The 17291-nt window shown below is 51.7% G+C and overlaps 6 protein-coding genes across 6 annotated transcripts; 3 read left to right on the top strand and 3 right to left on the bottom strand.

Moving 5' to 3' along the window:
- Positions 1-1158: 1158 nt before the first annotated feature.
- Aspvir_001957 (putative MFS transporter) lies at positions 1159-2990 on the top strand (the record flags this gene model as incomplete). Its single annotated transcript, XM_043273561.1, has 7 exons — positions 1159-1359; positions 1405-1591; positions 1640-1841; positions 1904-2219; positions 2287-2717; positions 2764-2899; positions 2946-2990. 7 exons carry the CDS (start codon positions 1159-1161, stop codon positions 2988-2990), a joined length of 1518 nt encoding a protein of 505 aa, XP_043129496.1.
- A 730-nt stretch (positions 2991-3720) lies between these two features.
- On the top strand, positions 3721-5775 carry Aspvir_001956 (sodium:solute symporter family protein; the record flags this gene model as incomplete). The annotated part of the gene is made up of 3 exons (XM_043273560.1): positions 3721-4347; positions 4420-4627; positions 4676-5775. 3 exons carry the CDS (start codon positions 3721-3723, stop codon positions 5773-5775), a joined length of 1935 nt encoding a protein of 644 aa, XP_043129495.1.
- A 29-nt stretch (positions 5776-5804) lies between these two features.
- Aspvir_001955 (type 1 glutamine amidotransferase) lies at positions 5805-6701 on the bottom strand (the record flags this gene model as incomplete). The annotated part of the gene is made up of 1 exon (XM_043273559.1): positions 5805-6701. The coding sequence occupies one exon, from the start codon at positions 6699-6701 to the stop codon at positions 5805-5807; it is 897 nt and encodes a 298-aa protein (XP_043129494.1).
- Positions 6702-9397: 2696 nt separating this feature from the next.
- Positions 9398-10387, top strand: Aspvir_001954 (uncharacterized protein; the record flags this gene model as incomplete). The annotated part of the gene is made up of 1 exon (XM_043273558.1): positions 9398-10387. One exon carries the CDS (start codon positions 9398-9400, stop codon positions 10385-10387), a length of 990 nt encoding a protein of 329 aa, XP_043129493.1.
- A 740-nt stretch (positions 10388-11127) lies between these two features.
- Aspvir_001953 (NACHT domain protein) lies at positions 11128-14998 on the bottom strand (the record flags this gene model as incomplete). Its single annotated transcript, XM_043273557.1, has 3 exons — positions 11128-12594; positions 12647-13439; positions 13509-14998. The coding sequence occupies 3 exons, from the start codon at positions 14996-14998 to the stop codon at positions 11128-11130; spliced, it is 3750 nt and encodes a 1249-aa protein (XP_043129492.1).
- A 669-nt stretch (positions 14999-15667) lies between these two features.
- Positions 15668-17210, bottom strand: Aspvir_001952 (glycoside hydrolase family 39 protein; the record flags this gene model as incomplete). The annotated part of the gene is made up of 4 exons (XM_043273556.1): positions 15668-16475; positions 16531-16838; positions 16886-16987; positions 17034-17210. The coding sequence occupies 4 exons, from the start codon at positions 17208-17210 to the stop codon at positions 15668-15670; spliced, it is 1395 nt and encodes a 464-aa protein (XP_043129491.1).
- Positions 17211-17291: the final 81 nt, after the last annotated feature.

Below are 17291 nucleotides of genomic sequence, written 5' to 3'. Positions count from 1 at the left end.
TGTKAACACAAGATGAAGTAGTTGCGGAGAACTCTTAAACCTAATATACTACTGGATATTATTTACTAGATTTAGGGTAGTAGTGAGGGCCTTTATAAGTAAGAGAGGGATAGGAAGTAGTTATATACTATAACCTAACTCCCTCTAAGCTAGGGGCCACGCTCACTGCTATATATCTATACTAGAATAATGTTTGAAATGGCATTCACTGTGACTGGGCATGTAATACTGTTATAGAAGCATATCAGGAGATATTAGCTGGCAGTTTATATTAAGAATGGCACATGCAGCTTCATTATAAGAAGTCTGATTAAACTAGGTAATAAAATTGACTGGACACCAGGCTGGTACCGCGCCGTGAACTAGACGTCGGATTATTATATCAAGGGACGTGGCCTGTCAACAAGGATAAACTGCTTGACTGGTTGTGCTTAATATCCATGTGTCGTTGGAATAGGGTCACCGCGAGTGCAAGGACTTTGAATTTAGGGTTCTGGAGATATTCAAGCGGGCAAGGGTGGAGCCACTCATTGCAGTGGGTTGCATCAATTACAGGATTTCATACTATTCTCTTGTGATGAATGTCCGTGGTTACTGGCCAGGAGGATGAGTTTGTGATTATGAGCACGGGAAGGTTGCACTTCAATGTGAGCATCTTTGGCTGCTCTGATTGTGTTGCTGAAGGATCCTTTTCTCATGTGAGCTTAGAGGATTGAAGGTTGATTGAGGATGCTGGTTATACACTTATTTATATATCTAGTCTGACAGTTGTGTGATTGTTTAATTGCCTTGATTTGTTGTCAATGGCGGAAAATTATCCCACTAAGACGCCATCGCCGCCCGATGTCGTGATTATAGTCGCAGATGACACTGACACCCGTCTTGACCGTCTAGTTCGTCTATTATGGCAGGTATCAACCTTCCCGTTGGACTCGCGGCATGTTTCTTGAAGAAATTGCCCTTATTTGATGTTGCCGTATTGGCTGGCTAATATCGGAGCGGCGGGGCCTGCACGTTGATCATAACTCAAGGAAAGGCTTTTAAGGGGTGTGGGGTTGTCACAATTCATGTACTCAGGAGACTGCCTGAATAAGTATAAATATAGAGACAAAGTCATCCACAGTATTGCGTTATGCAGACCGGCCCAACTCGTAGAAAATGCCCTCGTCCAACCAAGACAAAGTCGAGGCAGAAGTACACTCGGCTCTATCCTCTCATCCCTCGGCCGATAAAGACGACAGTTACGATGTCTATACGCAGGCTCGAGGACTCGAATATCCGTCAGAAGAGGCGAAAAAGGTCCTCCGCAAGATCGACACTCGCTTGATTCCGCTCCTCGTGGCGATATACATGCTCCAGGTGCGTCTTCCCCGCCCGTTGCATTGATCATCGCTAATGGCGTAGTATCTGGATAAAAACAGCCTCAACTTCGCCTCGGTCTACGGCCTCAAACAAGGCACGAAGCTCCACGGACAGGACTATGCCTGGCTCGGCTCAATCTTCTATTTTGGTTATTTGATCGCCCAGTATCCGGCCGGATATGCCCTGCAGCGACTTCCAATGGGAAAAGTCCTGTCCATCACTACCATCAGTATACCATCGTTTCGGGCCTATCTAGATCAATATTAACAAGACATAGTATGGGGCGCACTGCTCATGACCACGCCCGCCTGCCACAACTTCGCCGGCATCGCCGCCAACCGCTTCCTCCTAGGGCTTGTCGAGGCCGTCGTGAACCCGGGTTTTGTCCTCCTCATGAGCATGTGGTATACAGCGAAGGAGCAGCCGCTGCGCCTGGAGGCGTATTACTGCACTAACGGCATCGCTACGATGTTCGGGGGGTAGGCCCGTCGCCTCATGCCTCGCTCCTGTGAAATCTGCTAACCGGAATGGAATAAAACAGATTGATCGGCTACGCGGTGGGACACATCACCTCCGGTCTACCGCGGTGGATGTACGTCTTCCTCATCTTCGGCGCAGTGTCCGTCGCGACAGGGATCATCTCCCTGCTTCTGCTTCCTGACCTCCCGTCCACCGCGCGATTCCTCACCCCCAGGGAGCGCGCCATCGCCGTCGACCGCGTCTCCAGGAACCAGCAGGGCGTCAAGAACCACCACTTTAAGTGGGAGCAGGTCTGGCAGGCCGCGCGGGATCCCAAGTCATGGCTTCTCTTCGTGATGGCGGTTGGGGCGCAGGTGCCCAACTCTGCGTTGACGAGTGTATGCTTTGCTTCCGAGTTACATTGCTAACCCTAACTCTGGCCATCTTATATTCTGACCGCAACAGTTCACCTCCATCATCGTCGGCTCCTTCGGCTTCGATACCCTCGGCACGCAATACCTGCAGATCCCCGGCGGCGCAGTGCAATTCCTCGCGCTGCTGGTGGGTGGCTGGATCGCCACGAAATTCGGGGATAAATTCCACTCGCGCAGCGCGTGTATGATCGTTGCTAACACCATCTGTATCATTGGCTCTGGATTACTCGTTGGCCTGCCTGGGACAAACAAATGGGGACGGCTTGTGGCGCTGTGGCTGTGCTACTTCCAGGGTCTCGGATTCAGCATGAGCTTGACGATGGTGAGTTCGAATGTCGCCGGGTATACCAAGAAGCAGGTGACCGGGGCGCTGCTGTTTACGGGGTACTGTGTGGGGAATATCATTGGGCCGCAGACGTTCAAGGAGAGCGAGGCGCCGGGGTATCGCAGTGCTTATATTGCGTGAGTAGACTCTTTCCATGTGGGTATAGTGACGCTGACGGGGCAGAATGCTGGTGGGGTATATGGTCAAGCTGGTGTCGATTACGGCATTGTATGTGTATATGTACTTGGAGAATCAGCGAAGGGATCGGATGAGTGTGGAGGAGTCGGATGATGATAGGGGCGTTGAGAATGGGATGCTGGTAAGTTTGTCGCTATTGGAGTATACGACGCAGGCTAATTTTCCAGGATCAAACCGAGATTGACAATAAGCAATTTCGTTATGTCCTGTAGTACTATACCAACAGTCTGCAGAAATACGACTCAGTATAATTATGAACGACTCTGTCAGAACTAAAGATAGTATTCAGGGCTGTCTGGCCATAGTCCTGTATCTCAGGATGATAGACGTATAGAAGGTGCTTCAAGCCCAGGGCAGGGTGCTGGGGCCGTTTTGGGGGCAGGATGGAAGAGGGGAGTGGGGAGCAGGAGAACGATTATCGACAGAACCTAAGATAAGTCCAGTTCAATACTGGGTCTTTTTGACATCGCTGATAAAGAACTGTTCGTCGCGTAGGGGAACCAGTACAGTAGGCTTCCTTGATTTTGCCATTCATTCTCCCCAACTACCTTATCGACCCTCTGATTTTAGAGTTGACCCGGGTGTAGATGTTCCCTTCTGAATTGGAGGAGAAACCCCATATGGATCGATAGTTAGGTCTAGGTTCATGAGTTGGAGTATGGAGGTGAAGTGATCACCATATTATGTCCAATGCCGACCCCAACCCCGGCCTAAGCGATAACTGGCTTGATAACAGCTACTCCAACTGCTATCAGAATCCTGGACGCTTTGGAGATAAGTTAACAACTGTTCTGTGGCTATCAACCCTATCAACCTCTTATCAACCCATTGTATACTCCAAAGATAAGCATCTGTGGGGTCGTCTCTATCGCTTCTCCATACCACTCTATAGCCTATATAACGTGTCAACGACAGAGATGCAGTCTTTTCCCGACAGACAAGATGGCCCAATCCAACGAACTACAGGTCCTCCCCCCCAGTGCCGGCTATGGCATCGTCATCGGCATCGGGGGCATCTTCGCCCTCTTCATGCTGGGCCTCACCTGGCTCCAGAACCGCTACACAGCCTTCTCCACCCAGCAAGCCGAAGAGTTCAACACAGCTTCCCGATCAGTCAAGCCCGGGCTGATCTCCGCCGGCATCGTCTCCTCCTGGACCTGGTCCGCGACTCTCCTCACAAGCTCCACCTTCGCATACAGCTACGGCGTCTGCGGCCCAATGTGGTACGCTGCAATGGGCACCCTGCAGATCCTCCTCTTCGGCCTCATCGCCATCAAGATCAAGGCCCACGCGCCAGGCGCACACACCACGCCGGAGATCGTGCGCGCCCGCCACGGGACCATCGCGCACCTGACGTACCTGTACAACGGGCTCGCGATGAACATGCTCGTCGGCGCCTGTCTGGTGCTTGGCGGGGCGCAGGTCGTGTCCGCGCTGACGGGGATGAATGTCTACGCAGCGACGTTTCTGATTCCGGCGGTTGTCGCGGCGTATGTGATTGCCGGGGGCCTGCGCTCGACCTTCATTGCGGATTATACGCACACGGTTATCTTGTTTGTGGCGATTCTGGTGTTTGGGTTCCTGGTTGTGGCGAGTAGTGAGTTGATAGGCAGTCCCGAGAGGTTGTATGAGTTGCTGTAGGAGGCGTCGAGGGAGATGCCGATCGCGCGCAATACGGACGGGTCGTACCTGGCGTTCCGGTCAGTTGGTGGGCTGGTCTTTGCAATTGACCTCTTTGTCTCGGGGTTTACCACCGTGTGGTTGGATCAGGCGTATTGGCAGCGGGCGATTGCCTCGCGGCCGGAGACTTCTGTCAAGGCGTATCTCCTGGGTGGGATCGCGTGGTATGGTAGGTTACCCCTCTTCGTGTTGTGATGCTGGTGTCTGACCTCCGCAGGCATCCCGTTTGGCTTCGCGACCGCCATGGGTCTCGGGTGCGCTGCCCTGACCAACAATCCGGCCTTCCCTACGTATCCCAATCCACTGTCGTCCGAACAGGTAGCAGCCGGGCTCTCCGCTCCTGCTACCGCTATAACGCTCCTGGGCAAGGGAGGCGCAGTCCTCATGCTCATCCTTCTCTTCATGGCCGTCTCGTCCCTTCTCACCTTTGACGTCTACAAAACGTATTTCCGCCCGCACACAGACTCGGCCACCCTGGTCCGGGTTAGTCATTGGGCCATCGCGCTGTATGCACTGCTTCTTTCCGCCTTCTGCAGCATCCTCAACGCAGTAGGCCTGAGTCTCACCTGGGTTCTTACCGTGCTGGGGGTTATTGTCGGTGGGGCTGCGGTGCCCGTCGGGCTGATTCTGCTCTGGGGGCGCATGTCGACAGTTGCTGCGATTGTGGCGCCGTGGCTCGGATTTGTCTGTGGCATTGTGGTTTGGTTCGTTACGGCCATGAAGCGGTCTGGGGCGCTTAACGTCGAGACGACGGGGGATGGAACGAATGCCGTTGCGGGCAATCTTGCATCATTCGGGGTGGGCATCATCTCTGCTGTCGTTCTGAGCTATTTGTTTCCGCAGAAGTATCCGTGTGTGGATGCCCAAGCACCGGGAATTGAGGGGGTGGCTCCCACGCCTCAGGAGGACACAGTGCAGCCATCGAAAGCTGTCGGCGGTTATGAAAAAGCAACGCCAGCACCGGCAAAGAATGAGATTGTCGAGTTCCTTCAAGACAAGCAGATCGAGCCTCTGGACCCGATTTTGGTTCGCAAGGCAGAACGACTGGCGCAGGGGGCGAGTATCGTCTTTATCCTCATCGCCGTGATCCTCGTGCCGTTCACCCTCTTCGGAACTAGCTACGTGTACAGCAAGCAGTTCTTCACCGGCTGGGTAGTCGTGTCGCTGATCTGGATCTGGGCTAGTGTCATCATCTGCGTGGTATACCCGGTGGTTGAGAGTGCCGGCGCGCTGAAAGACATCTCTAGAGGACTATGGATGGACACGAAGGCGTTGATGGGAGTGAAAAAGAAGAGTTTGCAGACCAACGCCGTCTAATTATGTCTAGTTAGTTTAATCAGCAACTTTTATTCTCCAGCCAAAAAGCAAACCACAGCCAATGCAAACGCCCCTGAATCATCCTGTCTCCCATCATAATCAAATCCCACCTGCTCCAGAAACAACCCCAGCTTCGAGTCCGTCCAGCCCAGCAACGGCGCAAACTCAAGACACATCTTTTGCATCCCGAACGCGTCGAGCTCGTAGTGTCCTTGCACAGAAAGTACCCGGCCGGGGTAATACATTCCCTGGATCGGACAGATAGGCGTGCTCCCGATATTCACCCACGGCGCGGGCAGCGATACCGCCGCTGTCTCTGGCAACACGCCCTCGTTTCCGCCTTTGACCATTACCCGGTCGCCGTGGAACATCTGAATCTTCAATTGACGATTTGGTAAACCGCCAAGAGCAAGCGGAAACGCATCGACAAAGTCCCTGTTCAGCTGGACGGTATGGATCCCCACTTCCCTCCCCAGCGGACACTTCTCAACATACACGTCCCCCGCCCCGGAGTCGACCAACGCGTGCCCGATCAACTGGTGACCGAAGCATGTGCCCATGATCCTCACGGCGGGATACTCCCGAAAGACAGTCTGAAGGAACTTGGCCAGTTTCTGCATCCAGGGCCTCTTGTCGATCTCGTAGACGCCCGGCGCGCCTCCCGTAATCAGGATCGCATCGATGCTGTGTTCGGATAATGGTGTCTGCGTCTTGCGCAGGTGTCTGAAGTCTGGGTAGTGTCCGCCGCGGATGTCGTATGGTGTCACTGCGATGCTGATGTCGCTTCCTGGCGAGAGGGCGTTGAGGCGGGTGGCTGCGTCCTGGAGGGCATTGCGGAAATGGGCGCTGCAGAGGCCGTGTGTTTCGTAGAGGGTTCGAGGGGGGATGTCGACGTCGAGGACGGCGATGTGGATTGTTCGGGTCATTTTGTTTGACTTTGGCTTGCTGTGGATGATAGCCGTGAGACGTGCCATCCATGTTCATATACTGTCTCTGCCGGGCTAAAATTCATACAGCGGCTTGAAACTCTTACATAACATCTATTGGGTAATGAGACTACATCTTGGAGTCGTATATCCACTCGTCTCCAACAAGGTCCTAAGCAGATCAAATGAGCAGGGCAATGGAAGTATAACCCGATACCTAAATGTGAGCTTATTCTTTCTTCTCCAAAGCGGATGGCGATCTCCATTCTACCCCCGTGGGGCAGGCGGCCTTAATTTTACGTACAAAAAGTGTTAGGGCTAATTCTATTAGCAATAATATTATCAAACGGATTGCGTTTTCTTTCTTGATTCCGGGATGTTCCGACGTTTGCTAAGAGGATCTTCTTCTTTTTCTTCTTGTTTATAACCACAAGACAACCCCCGTGGTTATGTTGAGTTGTTGTTGGAGAAACTACGGGCGGATTTTGAGCGAGCGTTGGAGTATCGCATCACCTTCAATCGGGTCAGATTTTGCTATCACGAGGTCGTCCTATCCGAAGGATCCGAACAGGATCGTCTGTCTGGTCTGCTAAGAATGACTCTTTTTGTTCTTGACGCTCCATTGTCGATACGTAGGACGCGAATATTGAGCTCAATGGCATCTTAAAAACGCATAGTGCTCCTGATGAACGATATTGAAGTACGGAGTCCTACGAATTGAGTTGGACAGCCAACAATTCGTCCGCAGCTCATACAGTGTTAGGCATAAACTCTTCGGAGGGCAGCTGTACCTTAGTAACACTCTTCTACCTGACAGTTTAAATGTCCAATCCCGATATGTACACTAGACAATCCTGTACTCCGTCGCGTCTGAAACCTCGGGCGACAGTCACGTTGATAGGCGTGCATTGCCGCCAAGGCTTTCAAGGGCAGGGACGTCCAACAATCTTATACTCCTTTGAGGAGCACGGAATTTAACACCAGGGATCATTTGGAGCATGTCCAGTCTCCTTTGAACCAGGATGTGGAGTGGTCTTGGACCAGCTCCGTCGCATTATCTGGGGAAGGCTCCACTTCTCAGAAACAACTGGGTCAAGCACCTTGATCATGGGGGATATCTCCATCAGACCTGTCGTTCCATAAGTCACCATCAAGAATACTACGGGATTTGTTGACATACGAGGAGTCATCCATGTTTACGTAGCTTGTCAACTGATATAGAAACAAGGAGATCGAGGCTGATAGAGTCTTTTCATTCCGCGAATCAGTCAGACGTATACCTCTGCTTACATGATTCAGGCGAGATACTAAGGACAGGGCCCTTGAACTCCAGCTGGGCTGTTCTGGAGCACAGACGAGATCCGATCTGAGGGCAAGAGAATCAACAGCCTACTGCCGCGTCGAGCAGGCCAGGTATTCCTTTCTTTCGATAGCAGTGGCTTGATCAGTTGTTAGTTGTTGCTTACTCCGTAGACTAGTTTGGGATAACCCTGAAGTCAGACGCCTAGACCATGGTCGAGTGGATATCTAGTATCGGCTCTATATGCCCAAAGTATAGATGCCAAAGCTAACCCCTGAGTCCAGAGTCCATGCTTGAACCTACACTCAGTATAATTCTATCACATGCTGTTCATCTGTTCATGTGTGCATCTGTCTGTACCTCATTCTCTGCCCTGAGTTGAGAGATTTTCTGTCCGTATATAGTGGAGCAGGCTGATGTGTCGCTTCCCGCGATTGGCTATAGACACGATTAGAGTGGATTCGCGAACCTTCTGTGGCTGCAGGTCATATGTAAGTCTGTCGGTTGATTGGCTGGAACCGCATTAAGTTTAACTTTGTAACAAGCTCGCCGGAGCAGAGACGGTGACCCCGGAAGATGCAGCCAATCATGACGCTGCCCTCACTTGCGAGGGCTATAATTAACAAGGGCTCTCAGGCTCTCAGGCTGGCGCCATGGTTATATCTGGCGTTTGAGGCTGAACCCTTCCGTTCGGCTTTCTGTTGACTCTGGGACTGGCAGTAAGACTCTTGTGGATCTCTGACCGGTGATAGACAGTGAACAAGGGTAAATGAGGGGATGGTCGTGGAAGCTGCTCCTATCGGACAGTATGGTGTCTTATATCATCACCCAATTAACAATCTCATTTCGAGAAAGATAAGCCTGTAGTGGATCCAGCATCAGTCCGGCCCCGAGATCGGATCAAGGGCCCAAAAGCCGTCCTATCATCCTATGTATGCGTGTCAGATCGCCTGTCTGCTTACTGTACACAGTCTAGGCAGTCAAGCACGCGATCAGACACTGGGACTCTGCTCGTGCATCGATCCAGGGACGGCAAAAGTCAAATTAAACGGGAGAGGATGCCGTCGATCATAGCTATACATAACCCTGGGAATGGCCGCGAGGCTAGTAGTCAAAGCTTCTGGAATTGTTCGCCCGGTGAATCGAGCCTCGAATGATATTAACCAAGTCAATAAGCGAAGGGCTTATCTGCCACCTCGGTAGCTCCAACTCTGTCGCATGAACCCTGCCTAGTGCAAAGTATCTTTTGCTATTGTCTGCCTTGGTGATAAAACGATGACCAGGGTAGGAGCCCATCGATTGCCTTATATCCCAACCCCATCCTTAATAGCTTGCCTTGCGTGTCATTGATGCACCAGCAGCTGCCCCCTCCACCAGCCGGAGGAACCATGACCCAATGTCCTCCATCCGGAGCACCAATACCGCTGCTAATCTAGCCGAAGACTTCGCCATCGCCTGCCTCATTGCCGTCTCTTGGTACAATGCCATCGAGCTGATCGTCCTCTGCTTCACCACCTTCAAGAAATATGGCGGCTTCTACTTCTGGGCCCTCCTGGTCTCCTCGGTCGGCATCCTCCCCTTCGGTCTCGGCTACATCCTCCTCATCTTCAACATCTACCCCGGCTATTTCGCCGTCTCGCTCGCAGACGTAGGCTGGTGCGCCATGGTAACCGGACAATCCCTCGTCCTCTGGTCGCGGCTACATCTCGTCGTCTACTCCCGCAAGCTCCTGCGCGCCACCCTGGCCATGATCATCGTCGACGGGATCATCCTCCACACCATCGGCTGGGTCTTCGAGCTGGGCGCCCAGTCCCCCCGGGCCGGCTGGTTCACGCCCGCGTTCGAGATCTTCGAGCGCGTCCAGCTCATCGGCTTCTCCATCCAGGAAATCATCCTCTCAGTCATCTACACCAAGGCCGCGCTTCGACTGCTCAAGCTGCGCCCGAGACGCCAGTACCGCTCCACCCTGGTCCAGCTGGTCATCATCAACGTCCTCTTCATCCTCATGGACGCCGCCATCGTCAGCTTCCAGTACGCGGGGCTCTTCCACATCCACGTCTCCTTCAAGGCGATGGTGTACAGCGTCAAGCTGAAGCTCGAGTACGCCATCCTGGGCAAACTGGTCCACATGTCGCTCATGTCGCATTCGAATTCTGCGCCGACGGATCCGTCCGATGCGCTGGAGATGTCGCGCAGGACGAATAATCGGTCGCATCTGGAGCAGACGAGGGAACATCGGGAGAGTCAGGCGAGTATCATCCGTGATGGGGCGGGGTTTGTCGACGGTGAGGATTTGGATTGTTCGCGTACGGGTTCCACGAAGGGGTCGTTTCCGTCTACCAAAGAGCCGGATGCTGCGTGTGTTGAGGTGGGTCATAGGGTGTAATCCGGCATTGAGAATTGATGAAGGGAATGTATATAAGGGACGAAGACTCGGCCTTACTTGGTCATATTTCTTTTGTATATAAACTATATAATATTTCGGGAGACGACAGGCATATGCCAAACATGAAGTCACAGTATCAATCAACACAACAGCGTCTGCGCTCTTGCATCAAACAAGACCGGTAAGCTGGTTACTTTATCACAGCATATGAGGTCGGCAATGGTAATGAATAAATCTCTGTAATGCTTGATTCTGACAAGGTCATTGGGAGGTGCGTATATCTGTATATATATGCATCATCATGTCTACTAGGATAAATATAAATCACTGCTAAAATATATAATCATCTCATTTCCTGTACCTGCCACTATGTGTTTAACAATATTATAGTTGTATCATAGAATATGCTCCTCTGGACACAACCTGAAAGATCATTAAACTCTTATATAGAAGTGATACTCAAGTTGACAAGCTTCCGGAGAGATCCATTCCCGGAATAAGGGCAAGTAGGGATCCTGCCCTATGGTATAGAGGGAAGTAGGGAATTGCCAAGGTGATGTCTCATTCTGCAGGTAATATCTAGGCGTACTGACCTAAGGACAGGAAGAAGCAAGGAGTCTGTCTGTCATGTTGTATGTCCGCGACTGCACTATCATCTCTTTGAGGAAGTGCCATCAATGCAGTCGTTATTTGCTTTATTATGTCAATCTATACCTGCCACAGCGTTCATCCAGTAGTTTTCACCAGTCCATGAGCAAGTTGCTGCTTGTTTGCTGCTTCTGAAGGTCTTCGGATTCAGACGCGAGCTGGCGGGCCGATACCCTGGCTGATGGGTCCACTACAAGCACATGCTGTAGCAAGTATTCGCTGAAACGACGAACCTCCGGCGGAAGCTCGGGCTCGTTGAGCAGCATGTCCCCCCAGCGGCAAACTTCCGGGGACACTTCAAATCCTTGGTAATTGTCAGAGGATGATGTTTTCGAATAGAATGGAGCATTCGCTCCACCCCTAGCCTCACGGAATTTTTGAAGATTTGTCGATCCCATCACAGCCCAAATAAGGAATTCAAAAAATATGCATCCCAGGCTCCAGACACAGTCATATATCAGTACATCATCTCCCTCCGCCTCATATGGGGCACGATACGCCTCTTCAGATTGCCGAACAGGGCCTTTACTTTGATCAGCTATCAAAGTCCGTAAATCTAACCGCAAAGTTCCCGACTGGAATGTGGAGAGTGAGTGCTTGCACCATTGAATGCTGCTTGGCGTAATCTGGCGTAGTGAGATAAACCGCTCTTCCGGATCGCTTTGAACGACAAAGGCAAGAGCCTCGGCGATGCCAGTCATTTGGTACAGGCAGAATCTCAGAAACTGTCGAGACGAGTCCGTAACCAAGCTCTGCCGCCAAACGTCATCAAGGTTCGGGCCAAGGATGGGGAAAATCAAACGAATCGGCTGGGGTGTTCCGCCCTGTTCCCACTGACGATATGACGCAATGGCTCGGAGTAGATGAAGAATTTCAATCCCAGAGGGGTCATCGGACATTAAGAATTGGTTATCTGGACCAATCGCATCAATTTTCAAGGACCTGAGCGCGACCTGGTAACCAGCATCAACGTTTTCCACACCCAAATCATGATGTGCAGGGTGAACATGAACAAATAGGGATTCGTCGTCGTAACTATAGAATGTTTTTTCAATACGCAAGAAGGGCATGATCCCGTCCTCTGAGCCATAGTGCGAACCTTCGTGGAGTATAGGGGCAAGGTACTCGCGCTGTCGAAGGCAGAACATGTCCGCCAATTTCTGCAATCTATCTCTCTCCATTGGACCGCCAGATCGTGAGGTGCTCGGATTTTTAGACCCAGATCGAACAGTGGGCGACACTGTTGACTTGAATTTCTCGAGAAACTGCTCCCTCGAAATGGGGAGATGGCAGTCTTTCATCGAAGACTGAAGGAGGGCCCAAATATAATCGTTGATCCCTATGTCAACAAGTATCGCAAAACATCGCTGGCACTCTTTGAGTATACCATGCACGAGTGCCGATTCGAGATGTCTATAAATTTCAGTTTCCTCGAGGACTTTGCGAATAACATCATATGTGACCCGCTGGTTCAGAACGTCACGGGGAACAAACTCTCCATCGAGGCCGGTCACTCGCTGTTGCTGCAACTCATATTGCAGCCAACCGCCAATCCGCAGCTGGCTATTGTCAGTGTGTCCGCTCAGAAAGCTGAGCTGAAGTTATACTTACATCAAGAGACTTGCTCGCCACGAGGCACTGCCAAAGCCGTCCCATTTCCTTCTCCCGGTTCCAAAGCCCTAGAATATGATACATATAGTAGTTCTTGGCGTAAGCCAAAAAGGGATGGCTCTCGGCTGGAGATCTCCGCTGCGACATGGCCCTCTCGGCCAGGGTTTGGCCTATGTCGCATTTGCCATTTTTTCGTGCCTTGAGCAGTTCCAGAGCGATTCGTTTTGTGTTGACGGAATCTCCGAAGACGGTGCTCACAATCCGAGCAGGGGCATCCGCAGCAGGAATTTTTGGAAAGACTGTGCGAGATACTTGACGGTCGAAAATCCCGTAGTTGAGGTACGTTAGGATGATCCGACCCATTTCTTTATTTGCTTCGTCCGGGTTGATGGGATTCGCAGTTTCTGGCTTATCGCCCCGAGCAATAAAGAACTGCTTGACACTATGGTGGGCAAACCGAACAGACTGCTCCTCTTCGTCTATAATGATCAAACACTTGCAACTTGCAAGAGCCGCATGAATATTATTGATTTGTCGCCCAGGCTCCCATGTTGTGTCACCGGGAATGACACTGAGAGCCTCACATAATTCCTCCACTGATAGGGGTCGTCGGGCAGCCATAACCAACTCCACAATCCTGCGACGATGCTGAATTTTTGAGGCACCGGCTTGCTGTAGGACCCGTCTAAATGTTTCTGAAAGGCTTTGGGGGAGGCTTTCAAGGGCCTTGAGAATTGCCTCATCTGTCTGCTCCATGCAAATGCAGTCAAGTAGCAGTGTGGCCCAGAGAAACCTAAACTTGTCAGACTACGTAGTCATTGATTTCAGTGACTTGGGGAAGTGGTCCAGGGGGAATACATACATTCCTTGGGCCCCAGTGACAAGGGCATGTCGGATCGGGAGGATGATAGCTGGATCTCCGATGCTCAACCTGTCTGACTCGAGGCGCTCATGTAGCTCAGCGTCAATATAAGCCTCGATGTCGGGATTGTTCTCTGGGATAAGCAGTGTCCATTTCCCATTAAGAATACCAGCTGCAACTCTAGCATGATCCCCCGCGTCCTGCCTGAATGACAGGCACATACGAATTTTGAAGTGCTTTTGCAACTGCTGCAGTATCTCTAACGTTATCTGTCGCTCTTTTTCCGGGCACTCATCGAGCCCATCCAAAATCAAACTGTAGATTGGATCCACAGGAAGCAGCTCTCGTATAAGATCGAGAATTATTTGCTCGTCAGGGCTTGCAAGTGAATTGTCGATGGAATTATCGATTTTCGCCAGGTCAATAGGCTGTTGTCCTAACAGTTGTCGCGCAAGACATCCGATGATGGTCCTTGCAGTTAAAGACTCAGAGACATCGAATCGACAGAAAAAGTATGCGACAGTTCCCTTCGGAGTAGAACAAAACAAGTCATCAACCATGTTTGCCATCAGTGTTGTCTTGCCAGATCCCAATTTGCCGGTGCACAACAGAGAGCACGAGGAAGGTGTTTCTTTCCACTGTTGGTACTCACTTGTGGTCGCGAACCAGGTTGTTGCTCCCTGTTTCCGAGCCTGCTTCCAAGATGTCTGGTAGTCATATGTGGAACAAGCATCAAGTAGTCGAATTCTGAGAGCCAACTGTTGGCGCTGATTGTTGGAATCAGAGAATTTAGCCATTATCTGCCGAAATCGCGAATTCTCCTTCGCCTCCTCCTGGATGCTTTGACTTGACAGTAAAGCAACTTCTTCCACAATGACGATTGACCACTGTTGAAGCTCTTTCTCGAAAGATGCCAAAGAAGAGTCCGATATAGCGGACGTGATCTGCGATAATGCGGACTTGTGCAGAAACTTCACAGCGTGCTTGCAAATATTCAAAATGACAATAAAATACTCGCACAGTGCGTCCCGTAGTCGCTTCGAGCGAGGGTAAAGCAAGGCCATATCCTGATATCGGGGAGCACTTCTGCCCGCCTTCATAAACAGGGTTGACATTTTCTCCAGGTATGTGGCGCTTTGAGTCAACATCGTTAATGTCAGCCTGACTGCCGCCCAGACTCCAGAAGCAACCAGATTCTGCGATCCTCCTATAAAGACATCGCCTATAGATGCGTACTGTTGCACAGCTTGTAAGACGTGTACGAAACGCGGTCCATAACAACGCCTCGTTGTCTGTTGGATATCACGGTTGATTTCAGCGGTCAGGCGATTGACATCGTTCGCATCTGGGGGATGGTCTTTGAACGCTGCGATGGATTCGTCGAATCTTGCTCTCCGATCGATTGACAGCACTGCTTTGAAGTCGGCTAGTGCCTGCACAAGGCGTATCTCAGGTTTGAGCTTCGACACATTTGCTATTGGGGTTTGCATGGTGAAGTCATGCCGGTGTCTTTCGCATTCATAACTCTGAGTACTTTAAACAAACCTAGGGCAGTTCCGTTTGCTGATGGCCAACCGACGGTATTGAAGTTTTGCCGACATTTGCGATCTGGAGACATGATGATCAGTCTCCGACCCATGCGCAAGGCTGACCGGAGACAGATGAGGCCGGCAAGGCTGACCGGAGACAGATGAGGCCGGCAAGGCTGAGTCTTTGACCTCTCAGACTATCCTTGTTTTGCTGACCAATAAAATCATGAGCCAATTATAGCCTGTACTGCGTCATGCAGTAACATATCTAATATAGACGCTGACCGCCAAACGACGAGGCTGAAGGGTGTCCAGGGGTCATTTTCGTATTCAGGTTTCTTCTTTGGTCAAATGCATACAGATCCGTTCTTGCTTGGACACTGTACAGATACAATTTTAGATACTGATAACTGAATCGGCTCAAGTCATGATTGTGGTGGAGAGTCGAAGATCGATGAAGAATTCTGGCAGGAACAGTCTCTCCTCATCGTTGACAAGTCACGTGCTGCCATCGATCTCTTGTATACTTGCAGGGCCGAGTGATCATTTTTATGGACGGATAATACTAGGCCATGCTTCAAAGTAGATTATGACGTTCTCCTTGGGTGATATGAAAATAAAGCTGCTACCTCAGATCTTAAACTCAAACGCATACGCCGTGGTGGTATCTGTCTGATAAACCGGGAACGTCACCGAATCCCCCGAGTACGCATGTCCATACCAACCAAGATCCTTGGGCCCATCGACCTCACCATAATGCACATTCGACGCAACAGGGAAACCCCAGGTATGCACGTTCAGCGTCCCACTAGTCGGCAACCCCAACGCGGACAACTTATTCAACTGCAACTCCCACGTCCCCCTGGTGATGCGCACACCAACCAGCACCCGCGCAACCCCATCAGCCCCGACAGTCGCATACGCATCGAGCTTGAGGTCCGATGACGGAAGCGTACCCACCCGGTAGCCGGTCATGTTCAGGTTATAGTACTTGTACACCTGGTAGTCGCCGTTGGGGAAGTAGCCCGTGGCCTTGGGATCGTAGCTACTGCTTTCCGCGTTGGGCTTGCTCAGCAGACTGGCCATGAAGTCATGCAGCTTCCACCCGCTCAGCCAGTTGCCGCGCAGGCCGATCGCATTGATCCGCTCCAGCTGGCCGATCCACCACGCCGAGCCGGCGGGGACCTGCTCGTTGAACACGCCGTACTCGTTGATGTTGATCGGGCGCCCGGGCAGCCCGTACGTCTTCTGCCAGTAAACTAGCCCCGCCTGCGAGAAGAGCATGTCCCCGCCGCCGCCTTCCATGTGCCAGGCGTATTGGTCGGGGACGCTCTGGTTGCTGGCCACGAAGGAAGCCCAGCTCTTCCACCAGTTGTTGGTCGCGAGGGGCATGTTTGCGGACGCGGGGCCGGAGAGCAGTACGCTAGCGAGCTCGGAACTACTAGCAGTTAGTTGTGCATTTTCTGGACCTGCGGAATAGACACAAGACATACCGGAGTCTGTGGTACGTGCGTCCCCACATCTGCAGGTACTGCGTTTGACCCCGATTCCAGAAAGCGGTAAGGTCGGGCTCGTTCCAGATATCGATGATCAGGCTGCTGGTCATGCTGTTGGCCTTGATATCGCTGATGAGCTGGGTCAGGTAGTTGTCCCAGCTGGTCCAGTCGCCGTTATCCCCGGGGTAGGGGGCAGTGGAATTTTGCGTTCCGTCGGCGCCCCACAGATCGTGGATCAGGAAGATGAATTTCGCGCCGTGTTGGCGGGCTGTTTTGTAGTTGGAGAGCGCGGAGGCAAAGCGGGTCTGTCGTTGTCAGAAAGAATCCCTCTTATTTTAGGGCAGTGTAGTACCTTGTACTCGTTCAGTCCCCAGATCCAGCCCCTTCCAGGCGACGGCACCTGGGCTCCGCCAGCGCGTTCGTAGTTGTATCCCATGTCGGTGTAGAATTTGGTCTATGCATTGTCAGTCGCGTTCGTGACGAGGAGAAAGAAGACCTACGGGAATCTGATTCGCGGTATCAGGAAGTCCGTACAGCAGACCCGAAGCGAGATGCTGCGGTTTGCCCGTGTTATTGGCAAAGTTCACCTGGGCCGTGACGGTATCTCTTTTCTGTTGGACGGGGCTGCCAAGGGCCGTCCCGGCTAACAGCAGGGAGGCGAAAATGGTCGTCTTCATGGTCGCTGCTCTTGATTTCTGATTGCAAAGATGTGTTGTTCAATCGAGCTGAAGAATGGGTCTTGAACGGTCTTTTATATC

This window comes from Aspergillus viridinutans (genome assembly GCF_018404265.1).
Source record: "Aspergillus viridinutans IFM 47045 DNA, scaffold_10, whole genome shotgun sequence".
NCBI classification, from domain to species: Eukaryota; Fungi; Ascomycota; class Eurotiomycetes; order Eurotiales; family Aspergillaceae; genus Aspergillus; species Aspergillus viridinutans.
The sequence above is the reverse complement of the archived record's forward strand: the minus strand, read 5'-3'. Positions and strand labels throughout refer to the sequence as shown.